The sequence below is a fragment of the Epinephelus moara genome, chromosome 18, assembly GCF_006386435.1.
Source record: "Epinephelus moara isolate mb chromosome 18, YSFRI_EMoa_1.0, whole genome shotgun sequence".
NCBI lineage: Eukaryota > Metazoa > Chordata > Actinopteri > Perciformes > Serranidae > Epinephelus > Epinephelus moara.
The window spans coordinates 22,640,504-22,661,713 of NC_065523.1; the positions used below are offsets into that span (position 1 = coordinate 22,640,504).

At 41.9% G+C, this 21,210-nt stretch overlaps 1 protein-coding gene across 3 annotated transcripts in view; it reads right to left on the reverse strand.

Moving 5' to 3' along the window:
* The window catches only part of cyth1a (cytohesin 1a), a 46,107-nt gene extending 25,602 nt beyond the window's left edge, over positions 1 to 20,505 (reverse strand). Inside the window, exon 1 of one of the 3 annotated variants that reach the window (XM_050068352.1) lies at positions 20,196 to 20,505. In XM_050068352.1, the coding sequence (XP_049924309.1) occupies positions 20,196 to 20,274 (79 nt within the window). In that variant the 5' untranslated portion in view covers positions 20,275 to 20,505. Of the gene's footprint in view, positions 1 to 134; positions 419 to 8,033; positions 8,280 to 20,195 lie in introns of those variants that run through there. The other 2 variants (XM_050068353.1, XM_050068354.1) reach the window with 2 other exon arrangements.
* Between the last annotated feature and the right edge of the window lie 705 nt (positions 20,506 to 21,210).

Genomic DNA, 21,210 nt, shown 5'->3' on the forward strand with positions numbered 1-21,210 from the left:
CTAGAGGTGGACACACTGACAACTGACCAAAGTCCCACATGATGGCAAAGTACCAGAGCCACAGATAAAGACTTGCTGAAAACAACACAAGATCAATACAACACATAAACACTAACATAAATTTAAGTGCTAACCTGTGAGAGAAATCCTCCAAAGTTTCAATTTCTGTCCAGAGAGCTCCTCTTCTGTCTCTACTCCACCTTATCTCTCTTCCTTGATATTAAAAAAACACCCAGCAGGCTCTTTTTCTGTCAGCTCCTGGGGCTCAACGCAGGCGAGCCGGACGTCCACATGACAAGTGGCGGAGAGAAGGAGCCTGCTCCTCCAGTCACGGAGAGAGATAGTGCCGGGTTTCCTCAACTGTACAGCACAGCTATCAGCTCCCAGCATGCTCACACAGCACACTGACACAGTCCATTTGTGGAAGGAGCCTTACTCACCACCTCATTCCCTCCTCTCCCTCCCTTTCTCTCTCTACTCTCTCTCTGTTTTGCTGTCACTACCATTAACGTGGAGGCTCCACCCAGTGGTCATTGCTTTCTCTGCCTCCTACACACACACACACACACACACACACACACACACACACACACACACACAACATATGAAGGTCTATAACCACATGACTTTCTGTCAATACCTGTATGTTTGATTAAAAGTGATAAAGTTGTGGTGACAGGAATTTATATTTTGTTTTCAGTTTTTGAATTCTCAAATTACAACTAATACAGACACAACTCACTTGGACTACAGTGATTAGCAACATGTACTTACACAGACAGTGTTTTAAGGGTAGGCTGGTTTATCATACGACCCAGAGCCAGCAGCCCAAAACAGAAAACAGTAAGTCTGCTTTATGTCAAAAATGGGTTAGATTTTCAAGAAAGGATTCATTAAAAGTCACATGTCACGTGAAGCTCATATTATAAAATATTCAGTAGCACAGGACGAAACATAAGCCTTCCACATTTGATTAGCCGGTATGGAAGCGCTGCCTTTGCCCAAGCGCAACCTCCAGGGCTGAAAAATGAAGCCAACACTAAGCGACAAAATCTGTAGTTCTTTGAATGGCCACTTGAGGCTGGCTCCAGAAGCCGGTCAATCCTCAAAGATCCCCATTTTAAAAAGCCAAACTTTACAGCAGAAATAAACATGTTTACAGCCTGGTACAAACATGGGTTTGGGCTGTAAAGCTTATTTCAACTTTCAATACAACTGTACAGGGGTGATTTTTTTACATAAACATTATTTTAGGGCTCCACAAAACAAGATGGCAACAGGTGAAATAACAAACTTGAGGCTTCAAAATGGAAGTCCACAAACCAATGGGTGCAGTCATAGTAGCTGCGTCCATCATTTTTACAGTCTATGCCCTTGCTGCAGTGCCCTCCTCAAAACTGCCACTGAACACTGCCCTCAAAGTTCAAATAACTTCAACTCTGACCTTGGTTGCCTCTGACCTTTTAAGGCACAACTAATGAGATAACAACTGTATGTGACTAAGCAAATAGTGACACATGCCAGCAGGGGTAGGTAGAGAGTGATGAAGGAAAACTCATCTTATGTGTTTCAGAGTTCAATGAACTCTGTAAGACAACATCAAAAACATAACACAACCCCACCAGCAAAAGTAATAAATGATGAAATGTCAGCAGTTAGATGGGACTCCAGGTTTGTTGATAGGTGTATAGTTTACAATCTTCGCTAAATCCAGTGCTAAAGTTAGCTTTTTGATGACGTAAACTTTGGACACATCCGGTCACCTCCCAAAGAGACAGACAGGAAGTCATGAGCTGTTGTTATGAGTCAGCAATTCGAGCCAGGTCCTCTCTGTCCTGATCAGTCATGGGACCAGTCATGCCATCATTATCACCTCCAAACTCCAGTTTAACAATGGAGTCTGTCCTGAGGACAATCGTGTATTTTTTTTCTTCAGACTGCTGCGTGACCATAATCCTAATGCTAATGATACATGCCAGAAAGATTGCGCAAGATTTCCAGCATTCCTCCTCGTCGTGTCCCGAGCAGCGTGTTTTAACAGCGTGAGTGTTTATTTGTCTCGGGTGCATCTGCATCACAGAGCAGATGTGAGTGCTTGCCTCATGTCTGCTTGTCTTCATGAGTCAACCTGGAGCCCTCTGCTGTGCCGGCTGCACTCTGCAGTCCCACAGTGACAGAGCTTCCTCTGACTAGTGTCAGTATGGGATCCATGTGTTGGTAGAGTCGAAGCCAGCTGTGACGTGGAGCTGACAAGTGATGATTTATATCCTGCATGAAGGTCATAATGCAATGTACGTAACCTTTATTTAAACTTGTGAGTACACTGAGGCAAGTCTCATTTACAGTGTCGACAAGCAACGCGATAGGAAAAACTTGTTAGATCAGTCATGTTTTCACTATCAGTATCATTATTACTCTAAACTGTATGAAAACCCCTGCAGATCAAGATCAAGTACTTTGTCTCTGTGTTGCGTCAAGCTTTTCTGTGAAATGTCGGACATAACAGAAAGAGATGATGTCAGAAAGAAAATGTAAATAAACATGTAAGGAGCCCATATTTACTACACTGGTGGTTCACAACTTTTTTCGGCATGTGACCCTTTTAAAAATGAAGTAGCATGTGCTTATTACAGGTCAAAGCCTCAGTATGACCATGAGTTGTGAGTTGTCGTTCTTTTGGATCCCTTAAATCAGTGGTTCCAAACTGGTCCAGCCATGGTGTCCAGATTTCTCCTTAGTCATTTAGTTCAAGGTCCCCCAGTTTGATACATTCAGCGTCATACTTGCGTTTGGCCATGTCGTAGAGCTAGTTTGCTGTCTCTGTCAAGTAGCTGTCGGTTAGTCACTCCCTCTACGGCAGAAAACGACACTTCATGATAAAAGCTCTGTGCTGGAAATTGAATGTACTTAAAAATAAAGTGTGTTTTTTACAAATCTGACATGTTTGTGAGTCGTCTGCAGTCCATTCAGAATGGGCCTGCGACTCACCAGTTGGGAACCACTGCTTTAAATCATCATGTGACCCTGCAGGTTTTTCTTGGTTCCCCTTGTTGCATGTATACAAGTCGGCCTGGGTGTATGCCACACTTTCGAGTCACAGGATCCAAATGGCTGTTGCTCCCCTGAGAGGCCATTACCATCCCACACACAGCTCACCATCAGTCTGCTCGCCGTGCTGAGGTGGCTGTGAAGGAATGCTGGGACCAGAGGATGTGACTGAGTGGAAGCTGGGGCTTGAGAATGTATAGCGACGAGGCCACGGCACACACAGCTTCGGTGTAAAGCAAACATACAGACGACTGCACAGCATAAACATCCTGCAGCAGCACGCACACACACATACAATCCATCGCTATGAACACAAAGGATCAGCTTTCTTAAATAATCCAATCTGTTTTATTGGCATTTATCAACCTTGATTGTTTATATAGGCCAATGTGGAGGATTTTCAATGTTTTCCCTCAAAAGCGGAAGTGCTATTTCTACCCACAATGCGTGCCTTTGTCCTCCGATGCTGCTGGCCTTGATTCTTATCGGGGCTGTCCTACTATCAACATCCTTTCTCACTCGCCAGTAAAACACACATGCATGCACACACATTCAGAAAACACATGATGGAAAAGCTGGAAGAGCCACTGATCTTTTTTTTTCTCTCTTAGCATCTACATTTATGTCTCTGTGTTGCTTTTTCTGTAACACAACAGTGTAGACGTTTTAGCCACACACCAACCGTGGGATGTCACTTCCTGTCAAGCATATTGTCAAACTCTTGGCTTCCTGTTTGTGAGCCGTTCTTATAGTTCAGAGGAAGACTGAAAGCTGTGGCTTAACCCACCCATCCTGTAGGGAAAGGCAATAAAATAGCCATTCTTTCTTCTCTATAATCTTAATCTTTCAACTCTGTCACAACATGTTGGCATGCACATTCATCAGGGCACTGTCTACCTCTTTGACAATGTTTCTATGGTGCCAGATCTTTTCTTATGCATTCTTTGTGGTTTCAAAGAGACAGCACACACTGTACAAACATTAACTATCCCAAATCATTTGTAAAATCAACAAGAGACCCGATAAGCAACACAAAAAACTTGCCTTTCCACACCAGGGGCAAAACGTGCAATATAATGGGCTGATGTCTTCAGTTTTGCATCACATACCTGCAGCCCAAACAAATTATACACAAATAATGCTGAGCCGACTACGCAAGCACAACCAAACTCTTGGCAGGCAAATCAGCCCACTCTCTATGGAGCTCCTGCCAGGCGCCATTTTGAATTTTCCTGCCCCTATCAGCAAGACCGATCAGAGTTTTGTCCCGCATGAAGAAAATGACTCCAGGCGTGTCTATACCTGCTGCAAACAAACCTGCGAGTTAGGGCTGTACTGAGCATCGTTGTTTTACATTCAAAGCTTCTATTGAGATTTTTGAATGATGCATTCGATGTCTGTCCGCATATTTTATCACATCATCACTCTAAAAGATAAATTTCTCAAGCAAAATCCTCAGTTTGAATGAAGTGATTCATGAGATTAAATGAGTTTGACTGCAGGGAAATGTTTCTTAAAGGCTAAACACCAACAAATATGGATTGGAGCAGGATATTTCATGGAAATGATTCCATTTATCTAGTTTACATCAAGTTTGACTTCTGGTATTTACAAGGCTGGAGTTACTGGGAAAAATAGCTGCTGCATGAAGCTGTGAACTATTCCCTACAACTCCTCTGCAGCTCATTCAGTGCTGGGAGATAAAAGAAAAAATTAACTCCAGGCTAAACTGCAAGTGAGAACGAGAAAAGTACAGATTAAACATGCTGGTGTAATTTTGATTCCTGGAGAGAGAAAAGCTGTGTGTAACATGTTTCTGACTGAGAGACAGAGAAGCAAATAATTACCAAAATGAAGCCTAGACTCTCAGTGGCCAAGTTTAGGACTGGTGAATCTATTTGTGGAACACAGAGGATACGGCTCCTCACAGGCCTGCGTGACGACAAGCTTGCGAGAGCAAAAACAGCCCCCCATGTAAATCAGCCACTAACTGTCAACTGTGTTAACAGCGAAATGTAATGATATGAGCTCATCAGAGAAATCGCCCTGTGATCCTGACAGGCAGCACCGCAAGAGAAAGCAGTTAGATTAAATTGAATGAATGTTAAGTCTATAAAATGTCAGGAAACAGTGAAGCACACACAAGCTCCCACAGTTCAAGGTGACGTAGTTAAACCGATTGTTTTGTCCAACATACAGACACGAATTCAAAGATTTCAAACTCACACTCATGTAATAGAGAGAAGAACAAAATTCTCATATTTTAGAGGCTTGAAACAGCAAATATTTGTTGAGTAATGCCTTAAAAAGTTACTCCATAATCAAAATTGTTGACAATTTTCTGTCAATCGACTGATTAATTCATTCTTTCGGCTAAAGTTGAGACTTGGATAGAGCTGCATGATTGTGGCCTAGTAATCTTATTTTGTTTTGTGGCTCCAGGAGCTATTTATACATAGGACATATTTATACATCTTTGTGGCTTATATCTTGACCAGGGTTGGGCCGAACTCAAGTTAGAGGGCACGCATTATTGTGCTTGCGACATATGATGGAAATTTGATGCCATACTTGCCATTAGTTGGTCTTTAAGCAAACATAATTTCAAGTTAATCACGTTGTTATATTGCCATTCTCTGAACCTATCGGCTATCAGTCTGATGACGGCCCACATTTTGGGAGATCCAATGTGGCAAATGGATATTGGGGCCAAGAGTTCCTCTTCCATGTGCTGCTCATTTCGGCTAATTTCTGAAATCAGATATTTGCATATGGATGTAGATAAGTAAAAAGCAGCCGTTATAAAGCTTAACTGTCATCAGACAATTGTTGATGGGTTCCAACTTTCGAGATTGCATTACGGCCAATGCGTTCCTCCTCTCCACACCGACTGTTTACCTGCTGCTCAAACGTGGTTGGTCAATACTATTCGGACTACAAAACGAAACCAGAACGCTTCTGATGCCAAAATCCTGCCCCATTGCTTATATTCTTCATATATATGCAGATATTGGCTTATAGAGATTATCATGTCGCTTATTACGAATGTGATACAAGTTGGATTTAGCGCCATGACGTTGTCGACACAGGTTGCTGATGGCTACTTTTTAATTTGCCAGTCATAATTACTATGTCTGTTCAGCCAGTTTGCATACAATCAAACCAGTTTAACCTTTTACAGCTGACCGGACCTGCAAAATCAGAACCAACCCAACTCCAATCTTGACAAATTGAGTTTGATGATAGCAATGAACTAATTTTTGAGATGTTTTATCAATTCAATTTAACAACTTTTTTTCTGTTTACACTTTGACAAATGTCCCAGCGACAGGTTACAGTGGATAAATTACTGTACACCTTCATTGTTCTGCCTCTTCCACTGACCGATGATACTGCCCTGAAGAATGTCAGCAATGCAGCTTACCAAGTGCTGCTGAGCGACCAAACATCAGCCTCACAACAACACCTCCCATCACTGTATATACACATTTGCCCACTTGCATTATGGCATTAACAGAGCGGAACAATGTAGAACGGACACCGGCCTGAGTGGAGAAGGGGGCTGCAACTGATGCAGAAAGAAGACTCCAATATGATTATGGGGAGAGGATGACGATTATCAAACCACCAGGGCATTAGTGCCAGGCAGGGCACATTGTTCTGGAGGGCCCATTAGAGCTCTCAGCGCCACTCATTAGGGAACCATTAGTGACAACTACTTTAACTTCCCAGACCACCCACCTCTAAGTGGCAGAGACAAATGGACTCGGAAGAGAATCGACTGTTCCCCTCTCTCATCCCCGTAAACACAATGCAGCTGTGTGCCAGCCCCGGCTCGGCCGGCGGGGCCACTGAGTGTGCAAAGAGTGTGTAAGTTCTCCCTCTCCATCGGCAGGACAAAAGAGCAGCAGCATATAACAGGATCAGTCAGTCAGACGTTCACTGTTCTCTAACATGATTAATAGTGACGCAAGTTGAGGGTGCTAATTAATGCTGCCAAGCTAACCGAGCCAAGAAGATGAAAGCGTCATGCTGAGCAACAAAAAGCTTTCTGTCTGACTTCAAAGGCTGCCGCTCTTATTTTTCTATACAGTAATACTCTGTGGTAATAATAAAACTTAACTGTGGTTTAAAACAATATTACTGCTGCTGGAATGAGCCTCTGTGAAGGTTTTACAGTGACTTTAATTACGATAACCAACTCAGAGGCAGGAATGATTAAGAAAACTCAAAATGTAAATATGAATTAAACAGTATTTTGCTGCCATGCGTGCAGACATTGGAGGATTAACTGCTCTCACACCTGTTGCTGCTGATAGAAGTCAATGAAAGATGACACTGAGGATCTTCTCTCTCATGCAGGAACTGTGAAGCTGCTGTGCATCAAGTTTGCAAGCAATAAATGTGTTACTAAAGGGTGTGTTACTAAAGTGTGTATAGATGTGGTTCAGATAAACACCCACAGTGCTACGGCTACTATCTGCAAAGAAAGCAGACTGACAAATGATTTCTTAAAACTTAAAATTGTTAAGTGAAGCTAAAGGCTCCTTTTACAATGCATTTTATTCAGATTGTTAGTTTATTGTGGCTACATTTATATTTTTAGAGTCTTCTACTGCAGACTGACACTATAAATGACAATATTACCTATTTTTAAGTTGTATTTAATTAGTGTTTTATAGTAAAGGCAAAGTAAAGTTTAGTCTTTTTTAGAAAACCACTGGGTTTGATAACATAAGCACTAAGGTGACTCACAGTAGTGTTGGTACAAACGGCAGAGTAAACACTGTAAACAAGGCCAGGCGGTACCGCACTCATTACACACATTTGCTTCCTGAGATTTACCGTCACACACTCACCCTTTCACACACTTTAAACTTCTCTTAGACATGTTTCCAACTACACACACTCCAGTAAAGACATTTAAAGACATCTAAACGACATTTAGTCGAAGAAAACTTGACTTCCTTGACTGTTTCACTCACCTACGCCGTCTTCTGATTTCAGCACCATGCTGTCTCCTTCCGGCAGGTCCGACTGTAAAAAGTTTTAAGTAGTTTCCGAGCGTCAAAACTTTGACCAGATATCAGTATCGATAAATGTATTGACTGTTTTTATTAGTATTACCGCCGAGTTAACAAATACACTTGGGGACCGTTTCGTCGGTGAGTGAAGGGTGGCTCTGTCGACAGCTCCAGGGAGTGGTTTGGACAGACGGAGGACTTTAACCAGCCAATCTTTACTGCGCGCGATCCTCTGTCAACACAAGCTGGAGGAAATGCACCAGCTTCCGGTTACGACTTTCACAATAAAAGCGTCATGAGCGAATGAGTTGCAGAAAGTCTGTTGTAGCTTGTATGTTCAGTTATTGTTAGTTTTTTTTATCTAGCTGTTCAGCCTATTTACTGTACCTTGACTTTATTTTTACTGATTAAAATCATCATTCAGGTGCAATATCAGCAATACATTTTTTGCTAATTACTTAAACTGCAATGTTTTTCTTACTGTGTACTTATTATATTGCTATTTTTTACTTATTATTATATTGTCCTGTGTTTTTTTACTCTTCACTTATTATATCGCTCTGTGTTTGTTTTTTATTTGACTGTTTGTTTACTTATACTGTCCTGTGTTTTTTATTATGTTGCTGATTTTCTTTTTTTTACTGTTCACTTATTATATTCTGTTTTTTGTTTTACTCATTATATTGCAATGTGGGGTTTTTTCTGTTCACTTATTACATTGCGCTGTTTTTTTTACTGTTTACTTACTATATTGCCCTTTTTTTTACTTTTTTTTTTTTTAAGTTATGCTTCTTGTTTGCACTATCCCATTTGCTACTGTGTGTGGCTACATTTCCCTGCTGTGGGTCTAATTATGGATTATTTTACCTTACCTTACCTTACCTTACCTTAACTTATCTACATAGTAGGCTATTATATTTATTTATTTATCTTACAATGATTAAAATAAAGAATATTCAGTTAAGAAAGCTATCGCCTTTTTGTTTGTCACTTTGACTGGGAAGTTAACTTACATCAAGACTTTTAGGAAGCCCACATACTACACACCTTTAGAAAATAGCATACATAGCATTTATTTACAGTTATGATCCTATTTCTCTGAAAACAGGGCATGTGGCTGTATTACTAAAATAAAACCCTTGCAGATTATTAATGTCAGTATTGCATGGAATTGAAATGTTCACTTCTCCACAAGGTCAACAACTTTTCTTGGAGTGTATTTCAAATAACATCCATTGAATTGGAATTTAAATAAAATACTTAAATGTCCCTGAATTCATCTGTCATTGCATTTAAGAATATAGAAATAAAATTGCAGCATCACTGGCCTCCTCAGCAAATTAGAAATAAAACAAACATACTGGTTTACTGTAAGTGCTGCCATATAATGTTATATTATAATTTAGACTCTTATTTTTAAGGAAGAGCTGATCTATATCCGGTAAGAGTCTCCTATCTCTGCCGAATTGACGTTGCTCAGGCTGAAGGTGCAGCAAATGGGCCAGATGACGCGTCTGACGTTTGCGTTTCAACCCTGTTGCCTTGGGCACTGCCTTATCTCTCTCACACACTCACGCACGCACTCAACTGTTGTTGGGACAGGGCTGAGTGGGGGCAGGGAGCGCAAAGTGATTGACACACACAGACACAGCAATTCACTGCGGCTGCTGCTGATCTTGCGCTTGTTGCTGCGTTAAATTCACCACATCCGCTGAGAGCAGACGTGTGTTTTTGAGTGTGTGTTTGTGTGTGTTTGTGTGTGTTTGCAGTCAGACTTTTACCTCGGAAAACCACTCTTCAGAAAATAGCAACAACACCTGTGTGTGGCGAAGACATAACACTTAAGCAGAACACTGACAAACACCTGTTGAATATTGAAATCACAGTTTATTCCCATAAGTCTAACATCACTACAGAAACTCATTACTTCTACTGGCCTTGCTACATTTTATATTTTGCAATGTTCTCTATTTATTAGGCAACACTAAGCTTTACAAGAGTTATCATAAGGAACATTTCAGTGGTTAGCTGCATATCATCATTTTTACACAACTCAGAGTGTTGGCTCACTCCAACAAGAGTTCAGCCACGTACATGCGGATGTGTCATTAATGCAGAAACTGGTTCTACCAAATCCCAGTGAGACTGAACACATATTTTATGCCTGATTCAGCGTGCCAGATACCAGCACCTGCCAAGCAATGAAAGTCTCACCTTTTTTTTTCTAATTCAGTACTTTCACGTTTCATCCCGGCCCATCACCACACATTTTATGCTGCCTGTGATCAAAGGTGCACCTGATGGTTGGCCTGCTAGGGAAACATTTCTTGGCTGCATATGTTAGAACAAACTACAAGGGCAGACAGCAGAGATACCCAGCTCTCCATCCCCGTGTTAAAAGTGAATAAATCAGCTTTCTGTTTGTTTAACACCTGCTCGACTGTCAGATAGGAAAGGGCAGGAGCCTGTGCGTGGAGAAAAACGTGCAAAATTCTGGATGTGGTGCTGAGTGACAACAAACACAGGAATCAAGATCAAATATTGGAATTCAGCGCTTCTCTGTACCGATCATCAAGACACCTAAAGCATAAAAGCACAAACTCACCCTGGAGAGGCTCTATAGTCTGCATGACCACTTCATTCGAGGGGCTCAGCCTCAAGCTGTGGCCCATGAATGCCTCATCTGTGCTGCCTTAACTCAACAACTGACAATGCACTCTGTGTGAAGTGAACCCTGTTCGCACAAAGTTTCAATTCATTGTCAAGAGTTCATCCATTCCCCGGAGCACCGCTGTAAATCTGTGCTAAAGAACCCCGAACAAGTGAAACCAGAGAGCTGTTTGACCTTTAAATGAAACGATCATCGGTTGGTATCAACACATTGTTGTCTGCAACTTCCTGATCTACACAGAGACACGCAGAGCTGATCCCTGAGCCTCAAAGCAGCGTCATACAAGATTGTGTAGGGTAAAGGGGGTTTTGTTCTTGTATGGTAAAAGATGCAGCTGATTATTAGTTTCAATATGATGAATACGTTCCTCAAAAGGACAAAGCGTTCTTCTTTAATTGAACATCTGTTGTTTATGAGGCTTTAGCTCACAGTGTGCAGGCTGCTTCGGTTCGAAATCACTTGACAGTTTGAGGTAATACAACACAACAGCACCTCAGAGGTTACAAAATCAAGACAGAGCTTCTTTTGAAAACCTTCAAACAGCTAAACTGGTATAAGCTGGAAGTAACTCACTAAGGAACATTTTAACCTCACACAGGCCTCGTTGGTCGTATTATGAAATAGCTGTTGCTCAGTCTTAGCGTAGCATGTTAAGCCCTTGGATTACAGTGTTGGTGCAAGTGACAGAGCCAATTCTCAGGAGCAATCCTGGCTCACATGTTTAAAAGGTGCTTCTTGTCTTCCTCTGTCAGCTGACTGACCCTCTGATCTGTCCCACTGACTTCAGGGTAAATCAGAAATTCAGCATGACAGAGTTTGTGCTATGTCTTCTCCACGCAGGTCAGTGATGTTTCCCTGTATTGTGTCTACAGAAATTTACTAGACTGGTGGAAAACTCTGGCTTTACATTATGAAACACAACACGTAATGGGATATTACAGCAATAAAGCTGGGGGACTTAATGGTCAAAATTTACACAGCAGACCTGACTTTTAGTCTTCGGTATGTGGGTGCCAAGCTCCAAAAAGAGGCCCTGTTTACATGTATACAAATGTTTTATAAATGGATATTTTCCTTCATGTTTTCAAACAGTGCATTTGAAAAACTATGTTAAATTCTAAATTTGCGCGTGCTTATTGTTGCTTTGAGTAATGAGCAAAACACACATTAAACACACATTAAACATGGCTTAATAGATGCAGCTTAAAACACAAGTACACAAATCAGCTTCACTAGAACTCGCAGCACTCACAGACAAAGCACTTACTTCTCATTAGCTGAGGGACTTACACAGTTGCACAGAATCCCTTAAAAGGTTTCCTTTGTTAAGGAAAAAACGTTAACCCATTTACTGCCTTGAAAGAGATTTTACAGCAGTAAAAGTTTCCTTGGAGATTGATTAATTGCTTGGACCCACTCTAGTGACGCCTATTTCTGTCTCCTAAAGTTGGCATATAGTTAGATAGTGAAACAAATGGCAGAAAAAAAGGAGACAAGAAAACCATAGTGGTCAGAGGAGGGAAAGATCAAACTTCTGGAGAAATACAATCATAAAAAGCACATACTATTATGTAAACTAATCCCCAAATGCCAGAAAATCGATTGTGAGAGGAAACTGCAAAGAAAATGAATTCAGTCAAATCTATAATGTAAAATCAATATGGACGCAGAACACTCTTCTCACTTCTTTTTTTTTTTTTTACCTTGCTTTGGTTGCTAAGGTCTTTTGTTCAACTGTCTAAATATTAAGATATTAAGTGAACATTTTAAAGAAACCTTAAGGAGAAGCTTTAAGGGTGTTTTGTGCAAACAATTTTATTTTGAGGAAACCTTTACTAGGACTTAAAGAAAAGTCTTAAATTAAGGTGTTCTGTGCAACCGCCCCCTGAATCCCACACTTCCCAAAATGCAATTTTTAAAGCACATTTCTTTCAAACTCCACACCCTTAGTTTATAACGCATGCTTTTTTATTAAAAATGTTTGCATCATCAGGGTTTTAAAACTTTAGAAAGCACCATCCAAAGGCAGAAAAGCCATTATGATACAAGTAATCTGATCCTAATGTGTAAAATCAGTGTAACAAGCATTTAATGGGAATTTCCCCGAGGGGGTTAGGGCCAGGATGAGTTCAAAGATGCCTGTGCTTGAGGCAATGCAGTGGTTAACTCTTCACAATCATGACCTTATCTTTAATTTACAACAGGGTTATTCCTGAAAGCACAAGGCCTTATTATTACTCACACAGCTGAAACAATGCATTGACAGCTGAAGTTACAGTATTAAATCTATGTGTTTAAATTGCTTGAATTAGATGGGGAGGAAAGTGAGAAAACAATATTTAACCGTCCTATGGGAAGAGATGGTAAGAGTGACCCCTGCTGATCACCTGCTGTAACTACAGTTCAAGCTGCAGAAACAAGAAAGGGCTTGTCGGAAAACTTTGTACTGTAGCCTGTGTCTGGACACACACATCACTAAAAATGATCCTCAAGGAGCCAGACATTATCAACCACACACTTGCATCACAGTTCTCCACATTTAGTCTTTGATGTACAAACAAAATTAGGCGTGTTGATAGGGTTCGTTTCCACACACCTGCTTGAAAGCATAAACACCAGGCTTGAAAAATAGCTCTGTTACTATTAAGATTACTGCAGACATTCTTTGGCTGGAGTTCAGTTGCTCCACGCACCATGACTCACTGCACACACTGATTCTGAAACCAATGCTTTCCCTTTACAGGTGCAGTCACAGGTAATGAGACCTCTGGATCCATGCATCCTATAATTTTCCGGGTGAGAGGGTGGGCCGACCTGAGTGATTAATTACTGACATGAGTCAAACGCAAGAAAAACATCTAGCTCTTGTGTCACTTTTCGTACGTGGCCATGAGAGACAAACACTCACGTAGGCGGCCAATCACTTGGCATTTACAAACATATAGATCTATTTTTAATATACAGCATGCTCTCCGTGTATTCTCATCATCATTTTCTTTGCTTTCTAATGTTTTCCTCCGTAGCAGCATACAGCAGAAGTCACCTGCACATATACATGCAGACATACTGCTGTCAGAAGTTGTGACATTTCAAATCAGTTTTGGGAAGAGGGTGTGAAATGCAGAGAGCTGCTGAAGTAGGACAGCCTGTCTAGGAGTCACTCTTCCTCAGGCTAGACTCGCAGCATTCTGCACTGCATACATTTCTGCAACTGACATCACCCCCAACAAGCCTTGGTAGACTACAGACTGACAAAGCATTTGTTCATCTATAATTTATTATGCATAAGTTAGACTAACAAGTGGTCTTATGCATGACGAATGAAACCCCCTTCTGTTCATAGATGGCCTGCATGTCCACACATTTACAGCACAACAACAGGAGTTACAGTGTGTCATAAATAACTGAGAAACATTATTTTTCAGTTCGTGGTACCACGCCTGTTCATTTCATGACATTTCATCAAGATAAAAAACCGAAGAACTCAGAGAAAAACAAATCCTCCCATGCAACCAGAAGGATCTTATTTGGCTTACAGAGCTGTGTGGATTTCATCTGCCTCTGTTTGGATTCCCACACACGCCTCTTTGAAGCAGCTCGCTGGCAGAGCCTGTCTCCTTCAGCATCCAAAACACGTCAAACTGTATTACCAGTGGAATACACTTCACGTGAAATCTATCTTATAAGACATCAACGTTATGTTCATCTTTCATGTTAGTGTACACAGGAGCTTACTGATCAATTAGGCCTTATAATCAGAGGGTATTACTTTATCATCATGCAAACTTAGAGGCCTGCGTCTCATAATCCGGTGGCTGAACTTTGAGGTAGGGATCCCCTCATCAAAACACACGCAAGGAAAATCTGAGATCACAAGATTGGAAGAAGGAAAAGCATTTTATGATACACAAATCAGGCTGATTTTCTGTTTTGAAAGGCTGGATGCTTCTACTGGAAAAGCAATCTGACCATGCTCACAGTTCACAGACATAAATCAGCAACCTACAACAAGGTAGATTTCACTTTAGCTCTTATGTCTTGTTGAAACTGACTTTACTTTCTAACCAAACAAGGCAATAGGGTCCTGCTGCAGAGCTCCATGCTGGAGCCTGCAGCACTGAAATCCACCTTAATTGCCAGGACCAATGGTGGAAAATCTTGTGTTACTGCATGTTAAGATGGGCAGTCGTGTGTTTACTGTGCTTCCTTATCAATAACTTATGTTTCCAGGCCACTGTAGGAACAAAATGAATCATTACAGTATATAGACATGTAGTATTTTGCTTCCCCTCATTGTACCTGAAGTAAACTGTGTCCTGTGAGAGTTTTCATTTGTAGCTGTTCTCATGACAGTTATCAGTTAACTGGAGGCCTCCCTTTGCCTCCCTTTTGCTGTGCACGTCTATGTTTTAATTATATTACGTGACTGAATCTGTGATTTTTGGTCACACCTACAGAGGACACTCCTCATGTCAGAGCTCTGACCTTTCAGCTGAAATACTATGACTCTGTCATAACTCTTATTACTAATATAATAACTAATATTTAAATATCCTCCGGAGACCCTGTGTCCTCATATGAGGACATCACATTTTGGGTTTACTTGATCTCACACTTTATTCTACTTAACTTAGACCTGTTGTCCTCGTTCGTGGACACTTTTTGTGCCATCTAGTGGTAGTAAGAGCACAATACACTAATCCATGTAAAAACAAGATGGCAGCCATTTCTGCCAAGTCAGTCTGCAGCCCATCCCAACACAGAAGTGAACAAGGTCCAAAACCTGATCACATTTAATGGTTGAAACTTGTTTATTTATGATTAATAATGTTTGCAGTATGATATGGCAACAAATTTGACCAATTTTAGAAAAAGGAACAAGCTAAGAGGTTCTTGTCTGATTACTGTCTCTTTGGGGACATTTGGACTGAATTGTTGTCTCATTTGAGGACCTTGGGACTTTATTATCGTTGACAGTGTTTCGTTTTTTATATTTATTGCGTCAGAGAAATTAAAAATACGTACCAAACAAAAGTTCGGGTCTCAGGAGGATTTAACTGTAACTTAAAAACATAGGTAACATTAAACAGTAGCTAACTAGTACTAACCTTATGAGTTTGCTAACGTCAGTTCGCTATGATAATTTAGTTAGCAAACAGTTTGCTAAAGACAGTTAGAACAAGTTATTTGCTGCTTAACGTTATGTAACCTAACTTTATAAGCTACAGGAATATCAAAATAGTAGGTTGTATTATTGATGGTGGTGGTATGGGTTTATTCAGACTAATGAACGCATGCTATTATATCCTGATGATCGTCTCTGGCAGGTGTACACAGTTTCAAACTTCCTTCTCTAAGCTTGGGACCGGACAGGTTCCGATGGAGGACGTGGGCCTGAGGCTGGACTGTTTGCAAACCAAGAAAACTATAAAGAAGGAAGGTCATAGTGAGGGTCCAAGGGTCAAAGGGTCATAGGGACGCTCACAGCATTCGAGGAGCTAGACTTTAGAGTCAGTTCTAATGGAGTCAGTGGGTTAATTTTTTTATGATCTGCTCACCAGCCTTCTGAGGGTTATGTCGCTAATGCAACATTCTACCTGTGTTCACCTGTGATAGGCTTACTTTGTTCCATGGGGAACAATATAACTAATTTGACAGCTTGTCTATACTCTCATGTGAATCCGATTTCTGTTGTTTCACTTTTGTCCATGGAATCTCGTGGTTTTATGATTTGTAATCACTATTGTTGTCCAGTTCTGTTTTTACAGTTTCACAATTACTTCAAACCCTCTCGGGGGACCCACACCCATTTCAAAAATGTATACATGTCATTCCTATGGTCTAAGACAGTCCAAAAAAATTTGGATACATGGACAACTCTCTCCCAAATCCAAAAACTAGAGGGCCACAGAGAGCACCCAGGGGAATTTCTGAGTATATGGGTGCATTTTCCATTTCGGAGCTGAGATCACTACAATAGAATAAAGCTAATTTGGGTCATCAGGCTCCCATTCATTGTGTATGAGGCAGCTTCAGACTTTAGACCTGACGACATCACAAGTTTGAGACTAACTTCTCTGGTTTCTGGCTTTGAGAGAAAGTAGCTCAAGTTCACAGATATCGACTAAACTTTTCTAGGCCAATAGAAATAACATAATGGAATTATTAATTTAGGTGGCATTCCCCTATAATGGTTATTACCTTTATAGTTTCCTTGTGTTCACTCAGAATACTTTGTTTCATTCGGGACAATATAACTAATTCGACAGCTTGTCTATGCTTACATGAATCCAGATTCCTGGTCTAACACTTGTCAATAGAATCATGTGGATTTATGATTTGTAATCACTTTTGTTGTCCAGTTCTGTTTTTACGGTTTCGCAATTTCTTCCAGTAAAAACCTCAAAAGAAGTCCACTGTTTTCAGCCTTTACTGGAAGTGTGTTTCGCCCACTGCTGTGATGGCAGATGATGTATGTCATATTGGCTTGGTATGTTTGGAGCCAAACGCCCTGATAGACCTCTTACAAACAAACCGTTTCAAACTTGACAACATAAACATTCTTAATGGGTCCCTTTGTATTTCCTGTTGGGATGTTTTGTAGCATGTATGAATGATAGGAAGCAGCTGACAGGAAGTAATTATGGACCCAAGCTGTCAACAAACAGAGGTCATGTGTAAATTTCTAAGAGTAAGTTATCACTTCAAAGTCATGTTTAGAAGCATTCATTCATTTTCCATAACTGCTTATGAAGCTCAGCGGAAGTTCAGTCAGGAAGACTTTCTCCATCCCACTCCCACTGTTTCCTCTAATCAGCTGACTATGGGTGTTCACTCCTCTGGTTATCCAGTCAAACTTTGCCATGATCTCTCTCAGCCAATCAGGATGCTACTGCAAAATTTTAAATCTGCTCTCTCCTCTGCTGCTGTCAGCCATCTTTTTAGGCAGAATCTTCGTGCCTTCCTCCACCCTGTTCATCTCCAGCCATCATATCCAGAGTCCAGGTCAAGCTCAACAAAGGCTCATTCCTCTACTCATCCAGATCATCAGCACTTCTCCATCTTCTTCTCATCTCATCTTCACCACCTCTACCACCACCAGCATCTAGACCCCGAATAGGGAACCCACCGTTCCCTATTCAACCATGGATTCATCACCCTCCTTAAATCATACCATCTCGATTCACGCTCACATTCACACCTATGCCAAATTTAGAGTCACCAATTAACCTAACCTGCATGTCTGGAGTGTAGGAGGAGGCTGGAGTACCTGCAGAAAACCCACATTGACACAGGAAGAACATGCAAACTCCGCACAGAAGTGGTTCGAACGCCCAACCCCAGGTTCGAACCAGGAACCCTCTTGCTGTGAGGCGACAATGCTAACTACTGCACCACAGGTCAAGAGGTCAAGCCAAACAGGTTGGGAACTACCACCATAATCACTTTAGCATCATCACCACTCTCACTACTGCACCGTACCCTCCTTTACAACCAGCTGATCTGGCACCTATTCTCAAAGACTGACTGCTGCTGACGGGCGTGCTTGTGTTCCCAGAGAGATCACTTTGTCCCCAGCTGCCCCTGGAGCCCACGTGGAGTAATTTCCATGTCAGAAAAATCAAGGCAAAGCTCAGGCACACCTGCCTCACAGCGCAGACGGCCCTCGTAACTTACCGCGCTGATATTAATCAGCCGAATTACTATTGCGTCTGCTTCGGGCGATACACTGCCTGCAATCAGTCCCTGCCTGTGCCCTGTGAAGATTAATTGAGCATGCTGAGTCACACTCACAGTGACTGTGAAAGTTAGACTCACAGTAACATTTACAGTCTGAAACGACGCTGGCATAACAGTGTACATGTGTTTATTTTATTGAGTGACTGACAAGACTGGAACAATCAATTTGCATCCCCTCAGAAACTTTGGGAAATAAGACGTCATTGCATGAGGTCAGTCGGCGAAGCAGCCAAGTGACTTTTTTATAACTTCTCAATCATGTTTGCACTTGTGTCTTCATGTCAAACAGCTTTTGGCCATATTTCAGGAGTGATTTAATGGTGCTGCTGATACAACGTGAACTCTCTGGACGACCGTTGGATGAGTCACACGTGAATCACTTGCATGATTCACGATTAAAAACAGAAACACCAACACACTCAGAGCACTGCCCAGTCTCTTCCCACCACAAGGGGTCCAAAATGCAAAGGTTGCCATCACGACATGAATGTTTTTATTACAGTTTAAGCAGAAAACTGACACAGCTGGAATTAAGCCTTTAGGAGTACAATGCTTGCACAGGAGGCTGGATATTCAAATGACAAACCAATGTCATATCTAACTAGAACTTTTTCTTCACTTCTATGCAATATGTCAAAATCATTTCTGTTAGCTTGACAGAAACCTGTGAAACTCCGCTGTAACCATGTTCTTGATATGATACCAGAACAATCCAGATTACTTCCCCCTTGAAGTCCCCTCCTTTCATACTCGTCCTTAGTGCTGATTCAGGTGTTTTGAAATCACTGAGACAGCACCGTTTCCCCTTGCTTCGCACTCAGTCAGCTGATTCACCACAACCCAGCGAAGCCGCTTTAGTCATGTCAACACTGTCTGCCAGCACAGTTTCAAACACTCCCGGTGGCGACCCGTGTGCCACCCAGCAGTGCAGCGTAATGCAGTTGTGACACTTGACAACCAGCCCCAAACAAACACACACACATTAGCTCCATCACAATTCAGATCCTGTTACTACTACAGTGTGAAAGGATAAATCTGGGAACAGATGGCAAGCGGAAAAAAAAAACTCCTAAAGAGGCCAACGTCTTAGCCAGCTCCACTTCTCCTCCATCTGTAATTAAACTGGGAGGCACTGAGAGTTGTTTATCCAGGTTTAGCAGGTGATCTCCAATAAACACAACCCCGATATTGACGGACGCAGCAACGGGAACGAGAAGAGACATTTTCATGCACAGCCGAGCAAGGCAGGAGCAGAAATGTGTCACTCTGTGTGGTTGTGTGTTCGCCTGAGGTTTCAATGTTGCCATACGGTACGTGGACCTGCTACATTGTGTGAATAAGGATGTGTTTGTGTGCGAAACCTGCAGGAGATTAGATCTGCTCAGTAAGTAATAACATTAGCTCGCTCTCTCTCAGTCTGTGTGCACAGAGGTTTAAGTTGCGCTTAATGAGAGAGCCTCCTTAGCCACAAGGCGCTCCCTCTATTTCTGGCCAACTGTTGTCATCTCTGGTGGAGCCATGTGTTTGCGCCGGTGGTCACACGAGCACGGACAAACCTTAAACTAAAACTGTTGAATAATGATGTGAGAAGTCCTTCAAAACTAATGATGACTAGTGATGATGGCTTCAATTGAGAGAGAGTTCATAGCACAACACATGCCAACAATCTTCCAACAAATTAAAGCATTAATCCATCACACTTGGGACTTTACCTGGAGCTTGGAGCGGCTTCACAGCTGGACACAAGAACGTCTGGAGGCTGGACACGCAGAGTTCACTCACTGACCCCATAGCTTCAGTGTGTGATACGTGTATCAGCGTGTGAAGGTCTGCCTTAGTGGCTGTGTGGATGCTCCCTGTCTGATGATTCAGATCGAAATGGAGAAAAAAGGGGAAGTCACAGAGGCCCCGGGCTCCCCGCTGCTGAGAGTCACTCCAAGCTCCCGGCTGTTCAGTCCATGCGGCGACTCCGACTGTAAGGTCCTGCTCTCTGTCACTCTGCTCCACCTAATCCCCCCTCAGCTGGATGAATCCTCCGCTCCCCTGGCCAATCTCTCACACTCACCTGCTTTCTCTTGCCCCCCCTCGAATTGAATGTGCAACTTGCCAGGACGCTGAAATCACTTCTGCTTTCTCCCAGTTCCCCTTTTGTGCTGGTGTCTCAGCCTCCCTCTATACTCCTCTGCTCTTTCTCTCTCTCCCTCTCTTTCTCTCTCTCTCATTCTCTCCCACTTGCACTCTCTTGCTACTTTCCATACTAATTCAAGCGGATATTCTTAGACACAACAGATTGCACGCGCAAATGGGAAAGTCAGGTTGGATTTTAAAGTAATGTACCTTTAAGACAGATCTCTGTTTGCTATTATTTTTTGTGCTGCCTGATAAAATGTGGAAACAACCAAAGAAACATTTAAGGAGAAAGTTTCCCTCTGTATTAGAGGCACGGCCAACTATCGGCAGCACGCCGCCCTGTATTGTGCGGTGCAGTCAGCATTCGAGCTCCAGCTCTACCCTCTGTTGCTTTTTAGCGTCTAGTCACTCATCATTTTTGGCTTCAAACACCTTGTACATAAAATCAAGATTTCATTGTTGCTTGGCAACGGGGTAGAAGAAATGATTTGCTCCCAGGCAAAACACTGTGAGCCATTTGTTTTGATTAGATTATATCTTCACATCTATTGAGGTTATTCGCCACGACACAATCGCATTTTTGGAGGTCTCGGTGCC